This window comes from Lissotriton helveticus, chromosome 5_1 (genome assembly GCF_964261635.1).
Source record: "Lissotriton helveticus chromosome 5_1, aLisHel1.1, whole genome shotgun sequence".
Classification (NCBI taxonomy): Eukaryota; Metazoa; Chordata; class Amphibia; order Caudata; family Salamandridae; genus Lissotriton; species Lissotriton helveticus.
Genome location: NC_136065.1, coordinates 288,088,743 through 288,111,103, shown reverse-complemented (window position 1 = coordinate 288,111,103; position 22,361 = coordinate 288,088,743). Strand labels below are relative to the sequence as shown.

The 22,361-nt window shown below is 47.3% G+C and overlaps 1 protein-coding gene across 2 annotated transcripts in view; it reads right to left on the bottom strand.

The window, feature by feature from the left end:
- Positions 1-22,361, bottom strand: part of MTOR (mechanistic target of rapamycin kinase) — an 865,133-nt gene that overhangs the window by 361,365 nt on the left and 481,407 nt on the right. For both annotated transcript variants that reach the window (XM_078642233.1, XM_078642234.1), the window contains one exon: positions 11,399-11,474. In XM_078642233.1, the coding sequence (XP_078498359.1) occupies positions 11,399-11,474 (76 nt within the window). The remainder of the gene's footprint in view (positions 1-11,398; positions 11,475-22,361) is intronic.

Below are 22,361 nucleotides of genomic sequence, written 5' to 3'. Positions count from 1 at the left end.
TGAGCCACCTTACAGTAGACCCCTGATTCTCTACAGTGATGTTATATGCGTGCCCTGAATGCCCACCTATCCGGCCCCCATGAGCTCTGCAGTCTTTTTGTTTTAGCTTGTTGTGTTGCAAGATATATTCTTCCACTTTTCCTTGCATTATCTTTGAGCTCTGGTCTTGGACCAAGGTTCCAATACATATTCCGGGCTGGAGGAGCTTCAAAGCTTGATGATGGGATGAGGTGCAGCTTGGGCAAACACTTATCCTAAAGGAAAAGTCCACAAATACTTGATGTGTTCTTTTAGTAGCATCTATATTATTTGTTTGAATTGTTGGTGGTGAAGTAGGGTCATCAGAGAGATATCCTGGAACAGGGCAAATGTGTGTTCATGGAAAAAGAGGATGTCTTAGCTCCTGCCTGTACGTATGGGTTCTTCTTTCAGTCTGAAGCTTTGCAATTAGTCCTAAATGTTTGTGCGCAAACGGCGCGCCCGCTGCGCCCGTCCGCTGCGCGTCCGAGGGAAACACATTTTTATAGGAAGTGGTAGGGGCGTGGCCTCTTGTGAGTGGGCGTGGCCTGTAGTCAAGTCCGATGATGGCGCCAAGGAAGGATTTCCCTCGCCCGCGACAGCGTTAACCTCCGCTGTGCGGGGGTAGCTAAGTGGGAGTAAGAGCCAAGAAATGCAAGAAGCAGGTAGGAATAAGTTTTAAAATCAATTCAAAGTTTCAACGTTACTTTTTTTAAAATACAACAAACATTTGCTCCCGGCTGTGCCTCAGGAGTGTCAAGGTCCTAGGCTCGGGCTCGTATTCAGCCCGGCTTAAGAAGGCGGGGGCGTGGCCTCGTGTGAGTGGGCGTGGCCTGTAGTCAGGTCCGATGATGGCGCAGAGGAAGGATTTCCCTCGCCCGAGGCAGCGTTAACCTCCGCTGCGCGGGGGTAGCAAAGTGGGAGTAAGTGCCCAGAAATGCAAGAAGCAGGTAGGAATAAGTTTGAAAATCAATTCAAGTTTCAAAGTTACTATTTTAAAAATACAACAAACATTTGTGCCTCAGGAGTGTCAAGGTCCTAGGCTCGGGCTCGTATTCAGCCCGGCTTAAGAAGGCGGGGGCGTGGCCTCGTGTGAGTGGGCGTGGCCTGTAGTCAGGTCCGATGATGGCGCCAAGGTACCACGTGTGAGTGGGCGTGGCCTGTAGTCAGGTCCGATGATGGCACCAGTACCACGTTTATTCTAGATTAGTATAGGAATACACACTTCCCAGGAAAGCAAAGGACTGTTATGTCTGTGCTCATTTACTGTCATTATGACTCTCGAGGAAAGAAATACTAACATGACACATAGCATAGAGGAACACAGTGATGTTTTTAAAAATGTGTGGAAGAAAGAAGAAGATGAATTTAGAAAGAAAATGGTTTACCCGAAATTGAGATTAAACAGACAACATAAAGGAAACATTTGCATTTACAGAGGAAGGACAGTCAGACATGTAGGGATTAGCAGTTGTGAACACAAATTTGAAATAATGTGAGGGACATGTCAAATTATACCGGGAAAATAATCTGGACTGTAAGTAAAAACGTTATTATGATATGGAACGCCAACGGAGATCCACATAATCACATAATCCGGGTCAGTCGAAAAGCCAGGTCTTGAGGTCCATCCTGAACGAGTGGAGGGTTGGGGAGCGTCTGATGTTGACCGGGAGCAGTTTCCAGGTTTTGGCCATGATGTGGCAGAAAGCTCTCCAGATGCGGGAGACCTCCACCACGGCGAGGTCAGCGGAGCAGAGGTTTCTCTTGGGTATGTGGAAACATACTCGGTCGTTGAGGTATTTGGGACCGATGTTGTTGAGGGATTTGTAGGCGTTGGTGAGGAGTTTGTAGGTGATCCTCTTCTCGACGGGGAGCCAGTGAAGGCTTCGGAGGTGTTGGATCATATGTTTGTGGCGCGGTGTACCTAGGACGAGTCTGGCGGCAGCGTTCTGGATGGTCTGGAGCTTGCTTAGAAGAGTTTTGTTGATTCCGGCATAGAGGGTGCTGCCGTAGTCAAGTCTGCTGGTGATGAGTGCATGGGTGACGGTCTTTCTGCAGTCGGGGGAGATCCATTTGAAAGTGTTGCGTAGGATGCGGAGGCAGTTGAAACTGGTGGAGGAGACGGCGTTGATCTGGCGGTTCATGGAGAGGGAGGAGTCGAGGATAATGCCGAGGTTCCGAGCGTGGTCAGTCGGGGTGGGTGGGCTCCCGAGGGCAGAGGGCCACCAGGTGTTGTCCCATGCAGAGGTGCAGGGTCCGAGGATGAGGACCTCAGTCTTCTCGGAGTTGAGCTTTGGGCAGCTATCCTTCATCCAAGCTGCTACACTTCTCATTCCTTCTTGGAAGCTGAGTCTGGTGATTTCTGGGTTCTTGGTGAGGGAGAGGATGAGGTGGGTGTTGTCGGCGTAGGATATTGTATTATGTATTAAATTTAAACAAACCACGGTATAAACTACTGGCATATTCCAGACCAAAATGATTTTCAGGTCTAGAAAAACCTCTCCTGAGGAGTAGCCCCACTACTAATGCCTCCTCATACATGTTTCAATGTCTTTGCATGCCAGCTGTTGGAAATAAAATAATTTAGCACAAGAGGGTGTGTGCTCATCGCCCACTCAAGGGCCCTTCTCTCACAACAGAAACAGAGTAGTTTGTTCTTTTACAGAGACCCAGTATAATGATTTTGATCTGCATGACCTCAATTGCTAGTGGACAATCTCCTACAGATCCATGTCCTCGGCTGGAACAAAACAACAGTTTTGCTCAACATTCTCTGAAGAGCACACTTCTCCCTGGGCAGACATTCGCATTTTCCTTCAAAGAATAGGGCAACCTTGCATTACACATGAGGTGGGCTAGGAATTTCTGTTCTGAGACAGAGGACTCTAGCACCCAGCACCACACAACTCGCTTCCACTGACGCCTAGTACACCTCAAGCCCAGCATATTTGTGTGTAGTGCTCTTTCCTCACTCTAGTTAAACTGACAACATACTCTCTGAAGCAGATAGACTGACGTAATCTGTGTGCCAATATTAAACAACAACAGCAGAGGATTAGGGAACACCCTTTGCAAGGAAAATGATGGGTAATAGCTGGTGCTCTTGTAAAACAAAGGGATTTACATGGGGCAACTTGAACTACCACAGGCAGAATTTTCAGCTTCAGATAGTTATCAGCTACTCCTACCGATAAATTAGAATTTAGATAAGACCTGACGACAGGTAAGTGGAAGGAGGAAATACCTTACTTACCTGTAACTATGATTCTCCAGCATTGATGTCTTTCATAGATTCACATGCTTGAATCCTTCCCAGCCGTCAGGCTTGGAACCCCCAGTAACATTATACAACAGTACATATAAATGCATTCATGTACATTGCCATTCAATGAAACTTTACTTACCCTATCCACATCATTATATATAATCCAAACTCCAGAAAATCAGAACCAACCTCACCCAGCTCATGCTTCCAACTGTCAGATTTTCAGAACCGCAAGCCCCTTTCTCTTATTATTACTTTTTTCATATGATTTAGTAGTTCTCATTAAAGGGTAGGTGGGGGGGTTGCATATGAATCTACAAAAGATACCAATGCTGGAGAACCAGAGCTACACATAAAAAACGTATTTCCTAATCCAACATTGGATCTTTCATAGATTCACATGCTTGAAACCAGACTAACATAGCAGCACCATCATTCAAAGTGCTGAAGATGGGAATGAGGCTTACCTTGTGCAAACAGATTCCCGAAAACCACTTGACCCATTGCAGCCTCCTTGCTTACTTGCAAGTCTACACAATAATGCTTAGTGAGCTGAGTGAGGTTAGTTCTGATTGACAGGAGTTTTGAATATATACAATGAAGAAGATAAGTTAATTAAAGTTTCATTGAATGCCAGTGTAAATAAATGCATATATGTGTACTGCTGTTAGTAATGTTACTGGGGGTTCCCAGTCTGACAGCAGGGAAGGATTCAAACATGCAAATCTATGAAAGATTTAATGCTGAAAAATACTGGTTATGTGCAAAGAAATCAGTATAGTCAATTCAAAGCTTCTTCACCTCCCTCCAAGATAGCCAAAGATACAGGACCCCACCCCTTGGCTCTCTGCTCTCTGGCGTAGGACAGAAAGTGCCTTGGTGGGGGGCACTCTTGTCCTACTAGCATCTCTACTGCTTCTCAATTCACAGGCAGGTAATCTCAAACTATTGTAATACTATTTTAGAACATGCCTAAAAATTAATTCAGAATCTGTGGTCTGGTGCTGGAATGACAGGCAACCCATCATGTGAGGAGCTTCCAAATAATACCAATCCAGGATCCACTGACAAACACACACCCACAAAGAACTTGCTGGTGTAAAGCTCAAGACCAAGTCACACATATGCAACCATAAATAAGCATTTGCAATGCAATAGGTCTTGCATCACAAGTTTGAGCTATTGGCATTGAAAATGACAATGCCTTTTATGTATGTTTTGGTTTTTAAAACATAATTCAAAGACATTGTCATTTACAATGCCAATAGCTTAAACTATTGCAAATCGGAGACCTATTGCATTGAAAATGCTTGTTTAATTATGCAAATAGTGAATACTATTGTTCATTTTTAGTGTAAAATAAAACGGAGTATATTAGCTAGAATATGACCCTATCTGGCAGTTAAGGTAAGTAAAAAAAATACTGTTAAATGTATGATGTATGCAAGCTTGTGCGTTAGAATGTGTTTATGTGTGCAAGTGTGTGTGAATGTTACTATGTGTAAGCATGTGAGCAAGTTAAAGTACAGGTCAAATGGCTTGCAATGTCACTTCCACTACTCCTGGCATTTTGGTAAAATTGACATCCATGTCCCGAAACAGTTCTATTTAAATGATATGTCGTTTCGTATTTTCTTCTCTTCTTTTTCTTCTGTGCCCGTGTGTATGACATGTTATTTCCTGTATCTGCGTGACTGACACTGGACCTGCACCTGTGTGTGTCATACACACTGACTGGCCTGTGTCTGCGTGCCCGACACCTTTTTGCCTGTGTCTGCGTGCCTGACACATAGGTCTGTGGGCCTGACATTTGTGTCCGTGTTTGATACACCTGTGCCGCTTTTGTGTGATACACCATTTCCTGTGTCTGCGTGACTGACACTTGGAAATACGCCTGTTTGTGTCATACACACTGACTGGCCTGTGTGCCTGAAAAATTGGTCTGTGCCTGTGGGCCTGTGTGAGTAACACACCTGGGCCTCTGTCTGCACCACTGGCTGTGCTGTAAGTGTAGCTGGAATGTAGGTGTACCCCAGTCTGATGTCTGTGTCGCAGCAGCCCTATGCTGTGACTGGGTGAGGACGCGTCTTTGTGTGCGTCTCGAGCTGGCCCGAGTTTCAGTGTGTATTGGAGGGAGGGGGGGATATATCTCTTCGGTCTGTCCCGCACTCAGCGGCCTGCATGCGAGTGTTAGCAAGGCCTGCCTGCAGCATGCTTCTGTGCTGCTGTGCTGACCCCACCTCAACCTCCACAGCCTCTCTGGTGCTTTTATGCTTTAAGTGAGGGGCTCCTCTGAGTGAGATATGGGCATGCTGGGGTGAGTATCAAATGCTGTGGAGTAGGAAGAGGGTGAGTCTGCCACTTCCTGGGGGGGCGTTGCCTTTCGGCTATTTGTTTCCGCCCCTTGGTGTAGGTGGCGTGTGCCAACCCATGTGCCCTCCCTGTCTTTCCCTTTGGGGTACTGCGCTCAATGCTCTTTATGCCGGCAGTGAGTCTCCCCCCCCCCCCCCCCCACACACACACAGATGGGTCATCTGTGCGGACTGCACCGGGTTCCCGCTTATATGCAGTACCTGCAGCGCTTCCTTCTACACAGAGCTTTGGTAGCGGAGATGCAGTGACCTCTGGCGCTCACAGACCCTGACTGACACGGCCCTTGAGAGAGCCCGGGCGTGAGCGGAGCCAACTATTCTGCCCGTCCAAGGGGCGCCTGTACCTAGGCAAGAGAGTAGAGCCCATCATTTCGCCCGTCCAAGGGGACGCCTGTACCCAGGCAAGAGTGATACCTAAAACTTGAAAAGTGTCTACCCCGTGCTTGCCTCTGTGCCAGGCCAGCTCTCCCGTGTGCCAGCAGACCTGTCATCTTCGGCCTCATATGCACCTATTCTCCCTCCTCGTCATGCTCCCTTAAAATGATTCATATTTGAAAATGACCAGAACTAATGCCCATGGTGATTTACAAACTCCACGCGATAAACTTCAGTCTGGCGAGTGGAGTGCGCGTCCCTCTCAGAGGCTCATCCTTCTGTGAGGCCGTGGTGCAACGCCTTCCGCCTGATTAACATTGATCTTTGATTGAAAAGTGATGCAATATTTTTAATTCAAAAGTGATGCAATTAAGACTATTCATTTAGCACACATATCAGGGCACACAAAAAGAGATCCGGGAGACGGTGCTGGCGGATAATACGCGGCAAATGGCTTTTTTTGTTTGGACTCTGACAACCGCGTGGGTGGCAGGAGCAGATGCAGGGTAGGCCTTTCTTCGCAGAGCTGGTGGCTGCTGTCTGCGGGACGGGCTGGGGACAATGGAGGCAGCCGAACGAGGGCAGACACTTTGTGTCGCCCATTTTTCTCTGCCTTTCTTCCCGGGGTCTAGGCTGCACAGAGCGGTTGATCTTCTGTGCAAGTCAATCTGTTCCCTGGGACCGGGGAGATGGGGCCAGCGATCAACCCCTGCGCGTGTCAACAAACAGCTCGGCACTGGATGCACACGGCTAGTTTCGCGGAACCGGGAGGAGCTCTGCAAACACTGGCGGTCTGGCTTCACACTGCCCTTAACTTTAGAACTCAAACTAAAAAGGTGGCTGCTGCGGGGGCTTAAACCCCTTCTGGGCTTCTTCAACTCCTCAGTCAGGCAGGTTGTCGTCCAGGCTCTGATTTTGTCCAGACTGGACTATGCTAGCTCCCTCTACATCGGGATTAATCAGACTGAGATTGTCAGACTTCAAGGGGTCCAGAAAGCAGCAGCCCGAGCACTCCTTAGCTTGCCAAGGGGTTGTCCTAGCTTGAATGCAATACGCCACCTTCATTGGCTGCCTGTTGCCAGGCATATTGAATTAAAGGCCCTCTGTATTACCTTTAAAATCCTCCAAATCTTCATCGCCCAGCATTTTGTCAAACCTGCACTCTTTCTATAACCCCTCCTGCCAACTCTGCTCTACGGGACAGAATTTGGTGGTTGTCCCTAAGGTGAGGAGGGCTCGTGCTGGTGGCCACTCGTTTCGGGGGCTGGCTTCTAGACTCTGGAATTCCCTTTCCATTTGCAGTCTTCAGCTTTATCTGCCCTTCCGTAAAGCTATTAAAACGTTTTTGTTTCCTCCTCTATAAGTTGTTCTGTTGTCTGCCAGCGGCGCTAATCTGGTTTCAGCGCTGGGGCAGCGCGCGCTTTACAAATCAGCTTAACATAACATAACGCGCAGACCCGGCACCGGTGCGGGCAGCGAGTCTGACCCACGGACCGGGGAGAGGTCTGTAAACTCCTCGGAGTCATGGGGCCAGAGACCAACCAACCACGCATGTAAATAAACACACACACACAGCCCGCTCTGCACCGGCTGCACACAGTGAGTCAGTCTGTTCTGCGGTCCGGGGAGAAATCTGTGAGCGCCTCTGAGTGATCGGGCCGGATGACGATCCACCATGCGTAAAACGTAAAAAAAAAATACTGTGATCGCGGTGTCGCTAGCGGCCGCCGCACCCTTTAATGTAATAAATAAAAAACACACAATTTAGAGCGCATAGTGCTGCAGCCACCATTGTCGAAATAGTGCTCACCCACCAGATAAAGCCCACTGTGCAATGGCTTACGCAAAAGATCCAGTCGGGATGGGCCGTACCAAAAGGAGACAGGGCGGTCACCAAAAAGCCTCACTTTCAATCGGTGGCCAGTGTTTTGCATAAAGGATGACGCCAGCCAATGGGAATGACGGGCGGTGCTTCAAGCCCCCTTCTGAAATCTCCTTGATCACAAGAGGTCTCGCAGAGCGCCCAGCGCGTGCGCTGCAACGCTAGGCAAGACCTAAAAAGGACCCAGTCTACAATCTCCTGATTTATCCAGTCACTCCTTTTTTAGAGCTAATTCCCAAGTCCCTCTGAGAGGTGCGTCCAATGAGCAAGCCTATCGTGGGTCAGCAAACAGTTTTCTGTTACCTAGTACAGAAGGTGACAGTGTATATCTAGGAGGGTATGAAGAAGCAACATAACACAAATACAAAAGCCTGAAAGATCAGCAGGCACAGCTACAGACAGTGGACGTAGGAGCATATCCTCTTGCAGACAATCTAATTCTCTCAAAGAACAAAGTCCCTCATGAGAAATCTGATTAGCGCATTCTGCTTCCTTTCACTCACTCTGAATACATCTGAAGCAGGCTATATCCTTACTGTTGATCATGGTATCTTCCCCACCCGTTCTTCACATTTTCCAGTGGCATTTTAGATTTACTATAATTTTGGTTATTGATTGTGAACATTACAGCAACATCTTAGGGGCCAAATCTCAGCTGAAGCTTTATAACTTTTGGATGCTTTTTACTTTAAGGGACATTTGTGTTTACATCATTTGGACGCGTTTGAGCTTTATGGGACATTTTAAGTTTTACCTACCAGCAAGCCACTCACAGCTTACCATTGATAGGCTTTATTGCCACTCGTTTGCTTGCTTCTTATTCAATAGCTTATCTTCATTTTCTTATGTTTGTCCCCTCTCTGGGGCATAGCCATAGCTGCCAAGGTTTCAGATGTGTATGTGTGACATTTTCCGAATGTCAGTGTAATAATGAGTGACATTTGAACGACCAGGAGTGACACCTTCTCGCGAGCGAAATCCAGCAATGAAGACGAGGGAAACATAATAAATTAATTTAGAGCAACAATAAATGCCTCACAAACACAGGCTCCACCTTCAAGAGACACCCGTCAGCCTCTCCTGAGCGCCGGATTTAATTGCCTCATGACTAAAGTAAAGCACAGTCTGAGTTGCTGGTTGGTCCACAGCGAAGGAAAAACGAATTGCGGCAGACTGCAACTTGCACGTCGGGCATTTGGGGCATGGCAGCCTGGAGCCAGTGGGCAATTATGTGGAGGATCATGTAGTGACATTAGTAGATGTCACGTGGGTGTTTATGCGGCACAGAGAAATCGTGTTACATTTGCTGAGCCGGCCTGCGAAAGGTGTCATGCTGTACATGTTATCTGTGCGCGTGTGTCACTGACTGGCCACTATGTGATAGTCTGTGTGTGGCTGCGAGTGCGGAGAATGGCGCGTGTTTGCACAGAATTCAAAGCCGGAAGCACAGCTAATTTGGATCTTTTAATTATTGCCACTGCGAAGTACTCTTACTTTATGCCCCTCTCTACCTTTGGGGCTAGGCACACACACTTACTTGAAAAGAGTCGAGCAGAGCTGCATTTCACGCGGCGATGCCGGCCACCTAGCTCGCCCCTCCCTGTGTTGTGACCGGCCGCCCGAATCAGGCTCGCTCGGGCCGGCCGGCCGGCTCAGCTGCACAAGTCTTGGTGCTCTGGAGCCGTGAAGCGCCCACTCTGACCGCCGCAGTCTGTCCGGGTGTTCTTAAGTGACTCTGCCACCGACCGGGCCGTGGTGAGAGAGCTGGGTCAGGCGCGTTTGATACAGCGCGGGATTCATTACCACGCTGCCTGTGACCTCATCAAGACCAGCCTGGAGCCATTTCTAAGTTCAGTAAATTGCTCTGGAGCCATTTCTAAGTTGAGTAAGTTGCTGCCCGGGCCGTGAACTCGTAAAAGTGAAAGTATACCGTGCTACGGCAGTGATTCAATACAGTTGTTACATTATAGCAAGCGCGGCGCCGCAACTCAGAACCCAGCCACCAAGAAGTCTCCCATGCAGCTCGCGCAGCCACCAAGAAGTCTCCCCTGCAGCGCGAGCTGCCTGCCTGTAATACCACTGATGCTAGTGTTTTATAAGAACAGCGCTTGATAGGCACAGGCCCTTATATTCGTGACATCGCATTTCAGTGCGGTGATGCGGACCACCTCACTGAAATGCGGTAGCGTCACGCCTGATGTGTGATACTTGGCAGGGCTGCATAGCCTGTTTACTAATCTTTTGCCTGGCAGACCTTCATTCTTTGCCTGATCGCTTTTTGGGAACTACGTTTATTCTTTTTGGTTAAGAACTCCCTGAGAGTACGTGTTTTCCAGATCCCTCCCCCATGTGCTTCTCCCTCTGCCAAATACACACCCTGCGCTATGTTTTGCTCTCTCCCTTTTGTATTGCTCTCGCTTTCTTGTGTAGTTTTCTCCTCCTAATTGTCCAAAGCTCCACAGTGCATCTCCCGAATACACTTCTCCCCAAGCCCTATGTTGTTCACTCCCTCATGAGCTGCATGCTCTCCCTCAAGTGCTTTTCCCTTGCCACACACACCCGCCCTCCAGGCTGTTTTCAGCATTGTGGGCTACTCACCCTGCCCCCATGTCACTCTCTTCCTCTTCTCGCTCCTCTGCTGCCCATCCCATCTGCTTAGTTTTTGAAAAATGTTATTGAGAGTTTTGTGTTATTATTTTTTTATTACTATTTAGTGATCCAAGTGGCGCCAGCCATCTCATAATGGGATATTAAAAAAAAAAAGAAAGGAAAATGGTGGCCGCATCATTATGTTGGCTCTGCCAGGTGTGGTGAAGCATGTGTGCGCTGACAGAGTAATGCGACGGACAACAACATTGCGTCCTCCCTCTTTGGTAACTCTTTTTTTTAATGATTCATTTTGCAAAATGCTTTTTGCCAATATTGCACAACATTGGCAAACTACATTTGTAAAACCAGTGGCTCTGAAACCCAATACCCATGCCAATGCTTGTTTACTTTTCCATTTGAATGTTATAGACTTTTAAATTGTTTTACATTCTTCGAACCCCACGGTTTCTTTCATTTTAAACATATGTGTTTAATAGAAATTCTCAGAATCCCAGGACAATACGGTTGTGAATTACCTTAGATTTACAAAAGTGTATCATTCCTTTTGGAATTACAGTCTTGACATAGCTGCTTGTGGCTTTACCGCAGTGTTTAAGTGTGTGATTTTGACCACATGTTTTCCAGAAGCGGTTCCTTGTGCTCGCCAGTGCACAAATTAGAACAGAGGTGCCTCGGCGTGCATTTTCACTCAAAATGTATGTATTTTCTTAGCCTTGTATGAAAGGAGAAAATACTAATGTTTGCTAAACCTTGATTAAAAATCCCACTTTTGAAAATGGACAACAAAATAAATCCTACACTATGAATTATGGTAAACCGTGCATGTCTATTAACATACATCTTGGACAGATGATTGAGCAGAAAAAAACTCACCAGCTCCCCAAAATGCTTCATGGCATATTCCAGCACTCCAGCTGCGGCCTCTGGCTGCTGCAGTTTATTGTTTATGCTGGAAAACAAAAGGTAAAGTCAGTATGGCTCACGTCTCTACAAGAGACCATCTTCCTGTTAAAGTGCTTGAAAACACACACACTTGCTGTATTATTATTGTTGTCTAATAATATAGGACATATTACTTGAATTACAATATTTCAAAGAGGTTAAATAAATAGCTACTCCTGAACATGCCCAACTCAACCATAGTCTAGGCACAACTGGTCGATATCAAGTTTAAGGAAATAGTTATAGATTAATCGTGCATCATGCCACAACATAAACAAAAGTATAAAACCTTTAATAATTCTGACCTGTAATAAGACGAATTTTCACATTAAAGCTATATTGCCTGTGCAATTCAGTTGTACACATATTAATCATGTGTTACAGTCTATTGTTCTCTCATCACAATTTTTGTAAGGTATTTGGTTTACAGTCAAAGCTGAGGCAGTGGTTCAGTTCAAACCTTACCTATGATCACAGGTGAAAACCAAGGCACTTATTTTAAGCTTGACAAGCTGCACTCCATTCCTCTAGGGCTGCAGAGGGTTGTACTGTGCTCCCCTGGAATCTACAGGCCGTCGTATGTAGAGACCCCCCGAGGAGTTGCAGCAACAGCGGATCACCTAATGGAACTGAAGGTTTGCTAAGACCGCACAGCAAAGTTTTTTTGTTTTTCAGAAAAAAACTTGCAAAGCAGGTGTTTGTTTCTGAAAAAAATCAAAAAAACTAATGGTCCCAACACCCTAGGAGTTTTTGCCCAGTGTGTGTGGAGTTAATTTTTATTATTTTTCCTACTCTGTACCGTTGGGCTGGAAATATGGCGATTCGCCAGAATCATAATAGAGCGGGCAGACTGAAAGGTTGGCAGACAGGGTACTCCTCCATGCATGTGATGGTGAGCCCTGCCCAACAAACTCCAAATAAGAAACAAATTCTCGCTTTTTACTCACTTAAAAAAACACTAAAATGAAGGACATGCAATTAGTATGCTCGTCTGTGATGGTGAAGCAAGTATACTATTGGCTTTATACATTGCTAGATACACACTAGTAGCTCAGACCTTGAGAGAAAATGATGGGACCTACCAGCTGTTTCTCGCACCCGTCAGTAAAACGACAACTTCAGCTCTACAGCCGTGCAAAGGAATCATGTCCACTATGAAGTCATTTGAGTGCCAGATCTGCATTTTCATCCATAGATCTGTGGGTTCCTCTGCTCTCAACATCAAGGACTCCCCCTGCAAATGCTACTCGGGCAACACTTGCTGAACCTTCTGCTTACTTACAGGGGGTAACAAGCATTTGCAATGCAATAGGTCTCGCATTAACGCGGGTTTGAGCTATTGGTATGGTAAATGACATTGCCTTTTATTTATGTTTTGGTTTTTAAAACGTAAATAAAAGGCATAGTTATTTACATTGCCTATAGCTTAAACTTGCTTAAATGCGATACCTATTGCATTGCAAATGCTTGTTGTATATTCAGAAGGAGTGTGTTGAGGTGTGTTGTGTCTCTTGTGCTAGCACAAGGTCACCAATTATCTAAAAGTGTTTAGAGTCAGACCAAAATTACAGCGCAGACTCAAGTACCAGATACAAAAGCAGGAACGAGTCCAGAACAATAAGGTGCTATAAATTAACTAAAATTACAAAACTAACACATTACGCTCATTTCTCAACAACCTGCCTATTTTTTCAATTCACGTCCAGCGTGAATTGAAAAAACCTCAGCCTCTTTATCTCCCCTACCCTCCCTCAGCAGTCCCACCAAGATATTACACAGCCTCTTTCACATGGGACCTGCAAAGTACCTCAAGGCAACCGACAAAGGCACATGATACAAGCTTTCTCTATTCTTCCCTCCAAATTAGACCCTGTGGAATAAGACATGATAAGACCATCTTTTTTGTCACTCTTGCATGACCCCAAAACGCGTCCCACATAAACCTCGCTGCAAATACAGTTGTTCCAACCAAACGTTACATGCTCGATAATGGGCTTTGGTACCTCACGTGGGATACGAAGCGGTATCCAAAGGCAGTTACTAATATACAACTGCAAAACACCACAATCAATCTAAGCAATAGAAAACATCATTGCGACTAACATGAATTTGAGGCCAACGTAAACCATGTGTTTCTGCGAGTGTAAACTCTGCAAAAATAAACTCGAAAAATAACACCGCCAGAAAGAAATGTTATAGAGAAATACAGTCATGCTATTTTCCCAACAATCCACTTTACCATGACCTAGTTTGAACAGCAAATAAGTACAACCTTCAACAGCGACAACAAATGCATTAAACATATTTTGATTTGCAGAAATAGTAAAAATAGAAAAAGTAAAATGTTTTTAACTCGCATGTGAGACCTACATCTCCACAGAGCCTGACGATGCCTGGGAACACTGGGACCACTGGGACAAAAAATAAATAAAATACACGTTTAATAATGTTTTTAAAAGAGTAGACCGGCATTTAGTAAGACGCTCTCCTTACAAACTCATAATTGGGACAGTCACGAGAGCGGCAGAAGCGAGGAGTTGTCTGATCGGCGTCTGCAGATCTTGTCCCAGAGGAAGAAGTAGCACTAAGAAGCAGCAGCAAGACACCCAGAACCCAGTACATTTTTGCAGAGGCCGCCGCACCCCCCCCGAAGGGGGGGGGAGGCTCAAGGGCCGGCGCCATAATCCACGCCGAGCCCCAGTGGAAGAACCGGTTCTGGGCGCCCAGAAGCGGCAGGAAGGCTCAACACCTCTCAGGGGAACATCCTGTTGGCACCAAGGAACCCCCAGCCAATAGGGGGGACAGCATGGTACGAACCCCCCAATGGGGGGGCAGCTGCATGGAGCAGACGAGCGGAAGGGGGAGATATAAGCCACCGCTCCCCCCAGATAGCTCCTAATTTTCGTGGAGCAGGGGAAGCGGCGCACCTGAATTTTCGGACCCACCCACCCACACCTAGGAACCAGCAGTTGTCGCAGTGCTGGACAGCAACACAAGCATTGGCGGAAAGGAAATTGTTACAACGGATGGCTAAGGAGACACACCAACAGGGCGGTGTGTAGAAGTAGGCCACTCATTTTGGGATGCCGCACGGCAGGGTGAGGTGGCCGGGCCAAGGAGGGGAGTAGCAAACGGAGACGGCGCTCGCGGCCCAGACCCGGCCGGACGGCAGGGCACCAAAAGGTAGCGAGTTGGGCCTAACTCCTTGGAGAAGCTACCCCTCCCTACACGCAAAGGGCGTGGGTGACCAGCCAAATGGTGGTCCCAGAGGTAACACGACAAAGAGGACAACCAAGGACTAACAAAAGAACTGGTTTGGTAGGCGTGCCATCTACGAACTGAATGTACCACGATATGATCTGCACAATATGATGATTGACATGTTTATGACCCAGATATGATTTATGACAATGATGATGACATGTATGATTTATGACCCAGATATGATTTATGACAATGATGATGACATGTATGATTTATGACCCAGATATGATTTATGATTATGGCGATGGCATGTATGATTTATGACCCAGATAGGATGTACGACATGTTTATGACCCAGATATGATTTATGGGACATGGTGTTGACATGTATATGACCCAGATATGATTTATGATCCCAATAAAACTGCGGCCAACAACCACCACAACAACTACGACCTTGTTGGCTAAGTGTATTGGGATAACAGGGGTACTGGTCTCGGGGTAGACACTTCCCACGGTATGGGGGAGTGCGGGGGTTATGATTTCAGACACAACTAAATAGCACGCAAACACCGGGTTCTACAGAGCAGCAACAAAATGCCTGTTAATTAGTTGCTCTGTGTTGAATTTATAGGTTCCCTTCTCCGATGGTTGTATAATCAGGGAAAGGATTCTACACACGCATGCATACCATATTTCAACAGTATTCCAAACATTGAAACATTCCATTGTATATGAGATGTGCAGGTCATATTTTGCATAAAATACATCTGCATGTGATTTTCATGCATTTACTGTGGGTTAAAGCTGATTCAACCCTCGGGAAACATGGCTTTTTTATGTGAGATTACCACCCTTGTGGTAGGCAAGGCTAGAGCTCGTGCAGGAATGGAGAAAAACCTACCTAGACCATTGCAGAGCGCGGTGTCCATGAATGTAAAAAAAAAAAAAGAGCGCGGTGTCCCTGAAGTGGGCGCCGCGCTCATGACTAAAGTTAACTTTAAAAAAAATAATAATTAACCCGAGCGTGGTGTCCTTGAAGCGGGCGCTGCGCTCGGTATTAAATTTGTAAAAATAATAAAATAAACCGCACGCGGCGTGCCTGAAGTGGGCACCGACCTCGGTATTACATTTTTTGAAATAATAAAATAAACCGAGCGCAGTGTCCCTGAAGTGGGCGCCGCGCTCAGTATTAAATTTAAAAATAATAATAATAAACTGAGTGCTGCGTACCTGAAGCAAGAACCGCACTCCATGTTAAAGTTTGAAATAATAAAAAAAAAAAAAAATGAAATGCAAATTAGGTTAGGAAGCGGCCGCCATTACCGAAGCTGGCATCCCATGCATGCTGTGTCCCTTAATGAAGTAAATATTTCTCGGAACTGGTAATAAAAGCTCCAGAGTTAGGACACAGTAAAAGATCGAGTCTTCGTGGGCGGTAACAAATGGAGACAAGGCGGTAACAAGGGAGCGACTAACAAGCCTTATAATGAATCGGAAGCCAGCATTTACCAAGGACAATGACACAAGCCAATGAAAAGTATGGGCGGAGAGGGGGCGAGGCTTAAACAGCATACTCTACTACTGCATGCCTCGCAGAACGAGCAGTGCAAGCGCGCTGACGCTAGGCTCGACCAAATAATGACTTGGTTACTCACCTGGCTGCAGCACAAATGGTATGTAAGCTAGGGAGTTTATAACGTTCTTCATAAAGCACTAGGGGCAAGTATGATATAGGTTGTGGTCACATACAGAGCCATGCAAGGCTCACACTACAATTGCAGAATCCTCCAAGCACCGAAGCTGCCTTATTTTAGACCAATGAAATATCTCCTGTTTGCCATTAACAATATAAAGTTGTCCACAGGCATAATGTGCCTAGTGACCTCTGTTTAGGCATGATCTGCCACCCTTGTGGCTAATTCTATGCAGAACACCCTAAAAGGTATGGATGTCAGAACCGAAACAGCTCATCCACTGCCAGAGCTCACTGCCCTGTGGAACCCGGATCAGGTATGGCACGACCTGTTCTTAAGACAAGCCAGATCTGAGGCTTGACGTTTCCCTGCCTGAAGGGAGTCAGGTCTGAGTTTTGGCAGAGCACCGCTCTCTGGAGTGTCTTAAAACACCTGCGGCTTGAAATAAGGCCAGTGCTGAGACTTGACTCATTACTGCCTCAAAGGAGACCAGGGTTGAGGCTAGGCAGAGCCCTGCCCTGAAGAGAAGCCAGTTCGAGCGAGGCCTCTCAGCTCAGTTCCAGAGAGAGGATTGGGATCAGGCTCTAAACAGACGTGTCTCGAAAGAGGTTTTGTTCAAGGCTTATTACAACAATAATTTATAAGTAGGGCCACTGGATTTATGCGGCCAGGGGAGCACACAGTTATGTTGCAGGGTTGACCTAAGTAGGCAACAAGAAAAGGCAAATTATGTGGCGTAACTTGGCACAATTTGTGATAGTTTTAAAAATGTTGTCATTTTTACACAGCCCAACACTGTCTGAGCAAAGTTTTCACTTCATTATTATCAATTTAACCCCCAGGTACAGCAATAAGCTACAGAAAGTGGACCAGTCAACCTGTGCAAAGGACATTCCACTGCTTGGCAACAAGTTGCTGCATTTTTAGAAACTTTTGATCCGTTTGAGCTACACATATTTGGGGGTTAAAATCTGTAGATTATGCAGTAGATGATGGATTATGTGGCAAAACCAGTAATTATGGAGAAAAATACTGAAGCCACAAAATCACATAATTCAAGTGGCCCTGCCTAGTTAGGCTGAGGTTGGTATTACGGAAGGAGGTTTGGGATCCGTCATGTCACACCACAGCTTGGAGCAGAGGTTGCACCAGGATAAGTCCATGAGGAGTTGCCATCTATGACAAACCTAGAATCGCCACATTTGTAGAGCAGATACTCCAACACCTTGCAGCAGAGATGCAACTTTCTTTGTACTATGCGTCCTTTTTGAAAGCAACACATTGGTTGCGTGGTTTGAGAACTTTTCTTGATATCTGGGGTTTGTCTCGGGTCCTTTAATGAAAACTAACAGGAAACTCCTTTTGGACAACTGACCCTTTTAGAGTAACGAGGACATACGTTCCAGCCTTACAGGAGGTGGAGGGCGTCAGAAACACGGATATAGAGATACAGTAAATAAACAGACAATAACATTGGAATGGCCCTGACGTGGGACTGGAGAAGGCACTTGGCACAGAACTGTTTGCGAATGGAGGCGGGATGAGGCCTGAGAGGAGGCACTAGCCTCAAGGCTGGAAGGGAGGCCTGGGATCTCTAGGCACTGGAGCAAAGCTTGGCACTGCACTGGTGGAGACTAACTGAGGCTCACTAACGCAGCCCACTTTGTGGGGTGGGGGGTTGCTAGGGCTTGTCATCGCACATCATGAAAGGAGCCAAGTGCGGCTGGCCACGTCGCCTGCAAGGCAAGACAGAGGGGTCAGCAAACTAGTGTTCGTCACCCAGTAGATTGTCATTTTATTTCGAAAAGGTCACCGCAGGTACAGAGAAGCGCTAGGGGTAGTAATACTACTCTTCGTACAGCTTTTCACGCAAAGAGGCTAGTCTGACGCCGGCCACACTTAGTCCTGTCAAGTATCACGCATCAGGTGTGACTCTAACGCATTTCAGTGTGGTGCTCCGCATCACCGCACTGAAATGCATTGTCACGCATTCGATGCCACTCTCTCTCCTGTCACACAAAGTGCTAAACTAGTAGATTACTGGAGACTCCAGGCTGCTAGCTTGTGTGCGTGCCAGGCCTGCGCTGGGGCTGCTCCCACAGACGTCACTTGCCGGCCCGGGCGCGAGCTGCAAGAAGCATAGAGCACAGCAGTGAGGCTGCTACAATGTATTGTTTTGTGAAAGCCGTAGCGCATTCCCGCCCAGCGCGGCGCCACAGTCACAGCATGAGTCTTAAGACCCGGCCGAAGGCAGTACGTATGCTAAATTGTTCTATCACCTGTGGCTCTAGCGGGGTGGCTTCGCAAGCAGATCATGAGTCTAACTGCGGCAAATGGCAGTGCTTCTTGCACCGCCGCGGTCATATTTTAAAATGAGCATGATTGTCCCGCGCAAATGGGAGCTCCAACCCACGGATCCCGGTGGCTGCTGGAGCCCGGAGAAACAGTCACAGCACTGATTAGCAGACACTGGCAGAATTAAGCCCGAGCAGAGCACAGTGTTTTTAGCGAGAGGATAAATGAAACTACAGTTATCCTTCTTTGATAAAATCACAGCAGTGCTCCTTGCCTTTCTGTGTTTTCGGCAACTGGCGACACCCTTGTACTGTGTTAGGATTATGGACAAATGAAGTATTAAGTGACGGCAGCGGCAAGCAAAATAAAGTTTCTTTTTTTAAGTATGCACCGGTGCCACCCGGAACCAGAGAGAGAGAGAGAGAGTATGAGGCTCAGCTGGCGCTCTCTTGTCCAAATGGCACTTATTAGCAGTGCACTGTGCTATCCTCAAACCTGAGAGGGTCATCACCGCTCATGACTGGTAGGATGTTTTTAACTTTATTATCCTGTCAGCCCCGAGGAAGGCATCACTGGTGCTCAGGCGGGTCCGCGCGAAAATAACATGCTAGAGTCTGGGTCCTGTATAAAAAAAAAAAATGCTGCCAATTAGATCAGGACAATTTTAAGGAGAGCTGCCTGTGGCTCTCTGTTCCCTGCGACTCAATCACGAGACAAGTCGCACCGACAACAGTGTGAAAACAAGCATTTACAATGCAATGGTTTTGCCTTTGTTAAAGTTAGAGCTATTGGCATTGCTCTTGACATTATTTTTATTTATGTTTTTTTAACATAAATAAATGGCATTGTCATTTACAATGCCACTAGCTTTATCTCTCGCAAATGACACCCACAAACACACACACAGAGCCCTTCCACACACACACCCACACAGAGCGCCCCACACACACAGCCACACAGAGCCCCCCCACACACACAGCCACACAGAGCCCCCCACACACACAGCCACACAGAGCCCCCCACACACACAGCCACACAAAGCCCCCCACACACACAGCCACACAAAGCACCCCACACACACCCACAGAGCACTCTACACACATTTACACAGCACAAGCAGGCAACAGGGGCACACGGAGGCACAAGCAGGCAACAGGGGCACACGGAGGCACAAGCAGGCAACAGGGGCACACAGAGGCACAAGCAGGCAACAGGGGCACACAGAGGCACAAGCAGGCAACAGGGGCACACAGAGGCACAAGCAGGCAACAGGGGCACACAGAGGCACAAGCAAGCAATAGGGGCACGAAAACGGAGGCACAAGCAGGCAACAGGGGCACACGGAGGCACAAGCAGGCAACAGGGGCACACGGAGGCACAAGCAAGCAACAGGGGCACACGGAGGCACAAGCAAGCAACAGGGGCACACGGAGGCACAAGCAGACAACAGGGGCACACGGAGGCACAAGCAGGCAACAGGGGCACACGGAGGCACAAGCAGGCAACAGTGGCACACGGAGGCACAAGCAGGCAACAGGGGCACACGGAGGCAGAAGCAGGCAACAGGGGCACACGGAGGCACAAGCAGGCGACAGGGGCACGAAAACGGAGGCACAAGCAGGCGACAGGGGCACACGGAGGCACAAGCAGGCGACAGGGGCACACGGAGGCACAAGCAGGCGACAGGGGCACACGGAGGCACAAGCAGGCAACAGGAATCCTTGCAAAATTTGTTTGTGTGCTTTTCGATAGCATAATTTCTATGGGCATGTATTAAAAAGAGGAAGCAGGTTGGCACATAAGACGACTTAAAATTGACTTACATTTTTACTGTATTATGTATATAGATTAAATGATTTTTAACTTAATCTATATGGTAGCACTCTTAAGACTCAGGATTTAAGCTATCTTTTATAACGTCTTTTTTCTAAAATGTGACTGTAAATATTTTTATGATACTTTTATGATCTGTGTAAGATCGAATAAAGGATTTGATTGATTGACTACTGCTAGTCCACTGAACAACATTAGGCCATGTGTTAGTTGACACCTACTTTGGTATTATAATCCCCAACAGAACTGAGCCAGAAGAGTGTCCGAAGCTTAACTGCAATAGTGGATAAACATTTCACATTAAAAAAATTAAAGTTGGCTCAAAATCAGTGTTTCCTGCAAAGTGTCTTTTGCATAGAGACCATTTGCAGTTTGAGTTGTGCAGACTAACGAAAAAGCATTGGAATAATGAGCTCCAGATCATGCTGGATTTCAGATCCTGTATTTGGAAGGTTATCTTCGATGAAGAAGCATCATAGCAGCATTAAAAAACTTAAATGTGCAAAGAGAAAGGACCCTTCAACTTGACAGCATATTTTTCTCTTTTGCTAAATATGGCGAGTATGAAATGTAACGAGTCTTAAAACTGACCTGAATGTTTACCTAGACAGAAATATGGTAAGGAATGTGTGCCCTCTCCTTGTATCGAGATGAATCTAGTAATATGATCGCACCACCGAAAGACGCGACCTCCGTCAGCAAGCACTACTCTCCAGCCATGTAGCACCTGCGTGACTGTCCCTAAAGCTGGAGCAGCAGCCTATGAGCAAAATATTTATCCGGAGAATAAACTTCTCAGAAGAAAGTTCTCACTCGAGAAAAGCAGCCCATGGGCAGAAATCGAAAAACACCCTCCAAGTTAAAAGGCTGTTGCCAGAGATTCAGTTCCTGATCATAACTTCAGATCTCTCTGTACCGGAGAGAGAAAAAAACAGGCCAGTCAGCCTGAGGGATTTCACCACCATAGAAGAATCACTTGGCCAAGCTCCCTGCACTCCGTCCCACAGCGGGACTTAAACACCTGAATTATCGATAGCAGCGAGAGCCGAGAAACAGCTCATCGGTAATGAAGGAAAAAAAGCACACCATGGCCGTCATATAGGAGTCCTCTTAGTCACATACGAGGCGGCTCAGACAGAACTCAAAGAGACCACTCAACGGGAGGTCACAAAATATCACGGGAGGGATGCCTGTCCCTATGAACTTCACCTTTAGTTCCATATCACATAAGACACCGAAGATCACAGAAGAGAAGCCCTGAGAGAAAACATAGAGATGAGAACCTTAACGGTTCGGTGCTATGTGGCAACTGCACACACAATGAGGAAGTCGTCTCACCCTCGAAGAGGCGCACGAAGACGGCTGTTCGGCAGCGCCCCTTTGCTCAGCACCCCTCGTCTCCTCCAGCTGAATCCCCAACACCAAGGAGGGGTCCCAGTTCCAGCCCAGCTGCTTGCACATCCCACAGGCAGTGAGGGGAGCGCGAGGCGACACACCCGGACGGCTAAGCCTAGCTGCTAAGCACCTGTTCACGCTCCTGTGCTTCTCACGTGCTTGTTTGTCTCCCCCGTCCCCTCCTCCTTGGCGCTCACACTCCCCTAGGCATACCTCGGTGCACACAGTCCCCTAGGTCTGCCTCTTTCCGTTCCCTCCTGGGGGTCCCGGGAAGCTGCCTCCTCCTCCTCCTCCGTGGGCTCCTCTCCCAGCGCTGCGGCCGCACACCTTTTGCCCAGCAGCTTCTTGGCGGCCTCGTCCTGGCCCAGCTTACAACAAACCGCAAACCGAGGGGAAAAAGGCAGCCAATCACCGCGCAGGTCGCCCGGCGAGCCTCCCGCAGCCTGAAGCAATGGCAGCGCGGCTCCCGG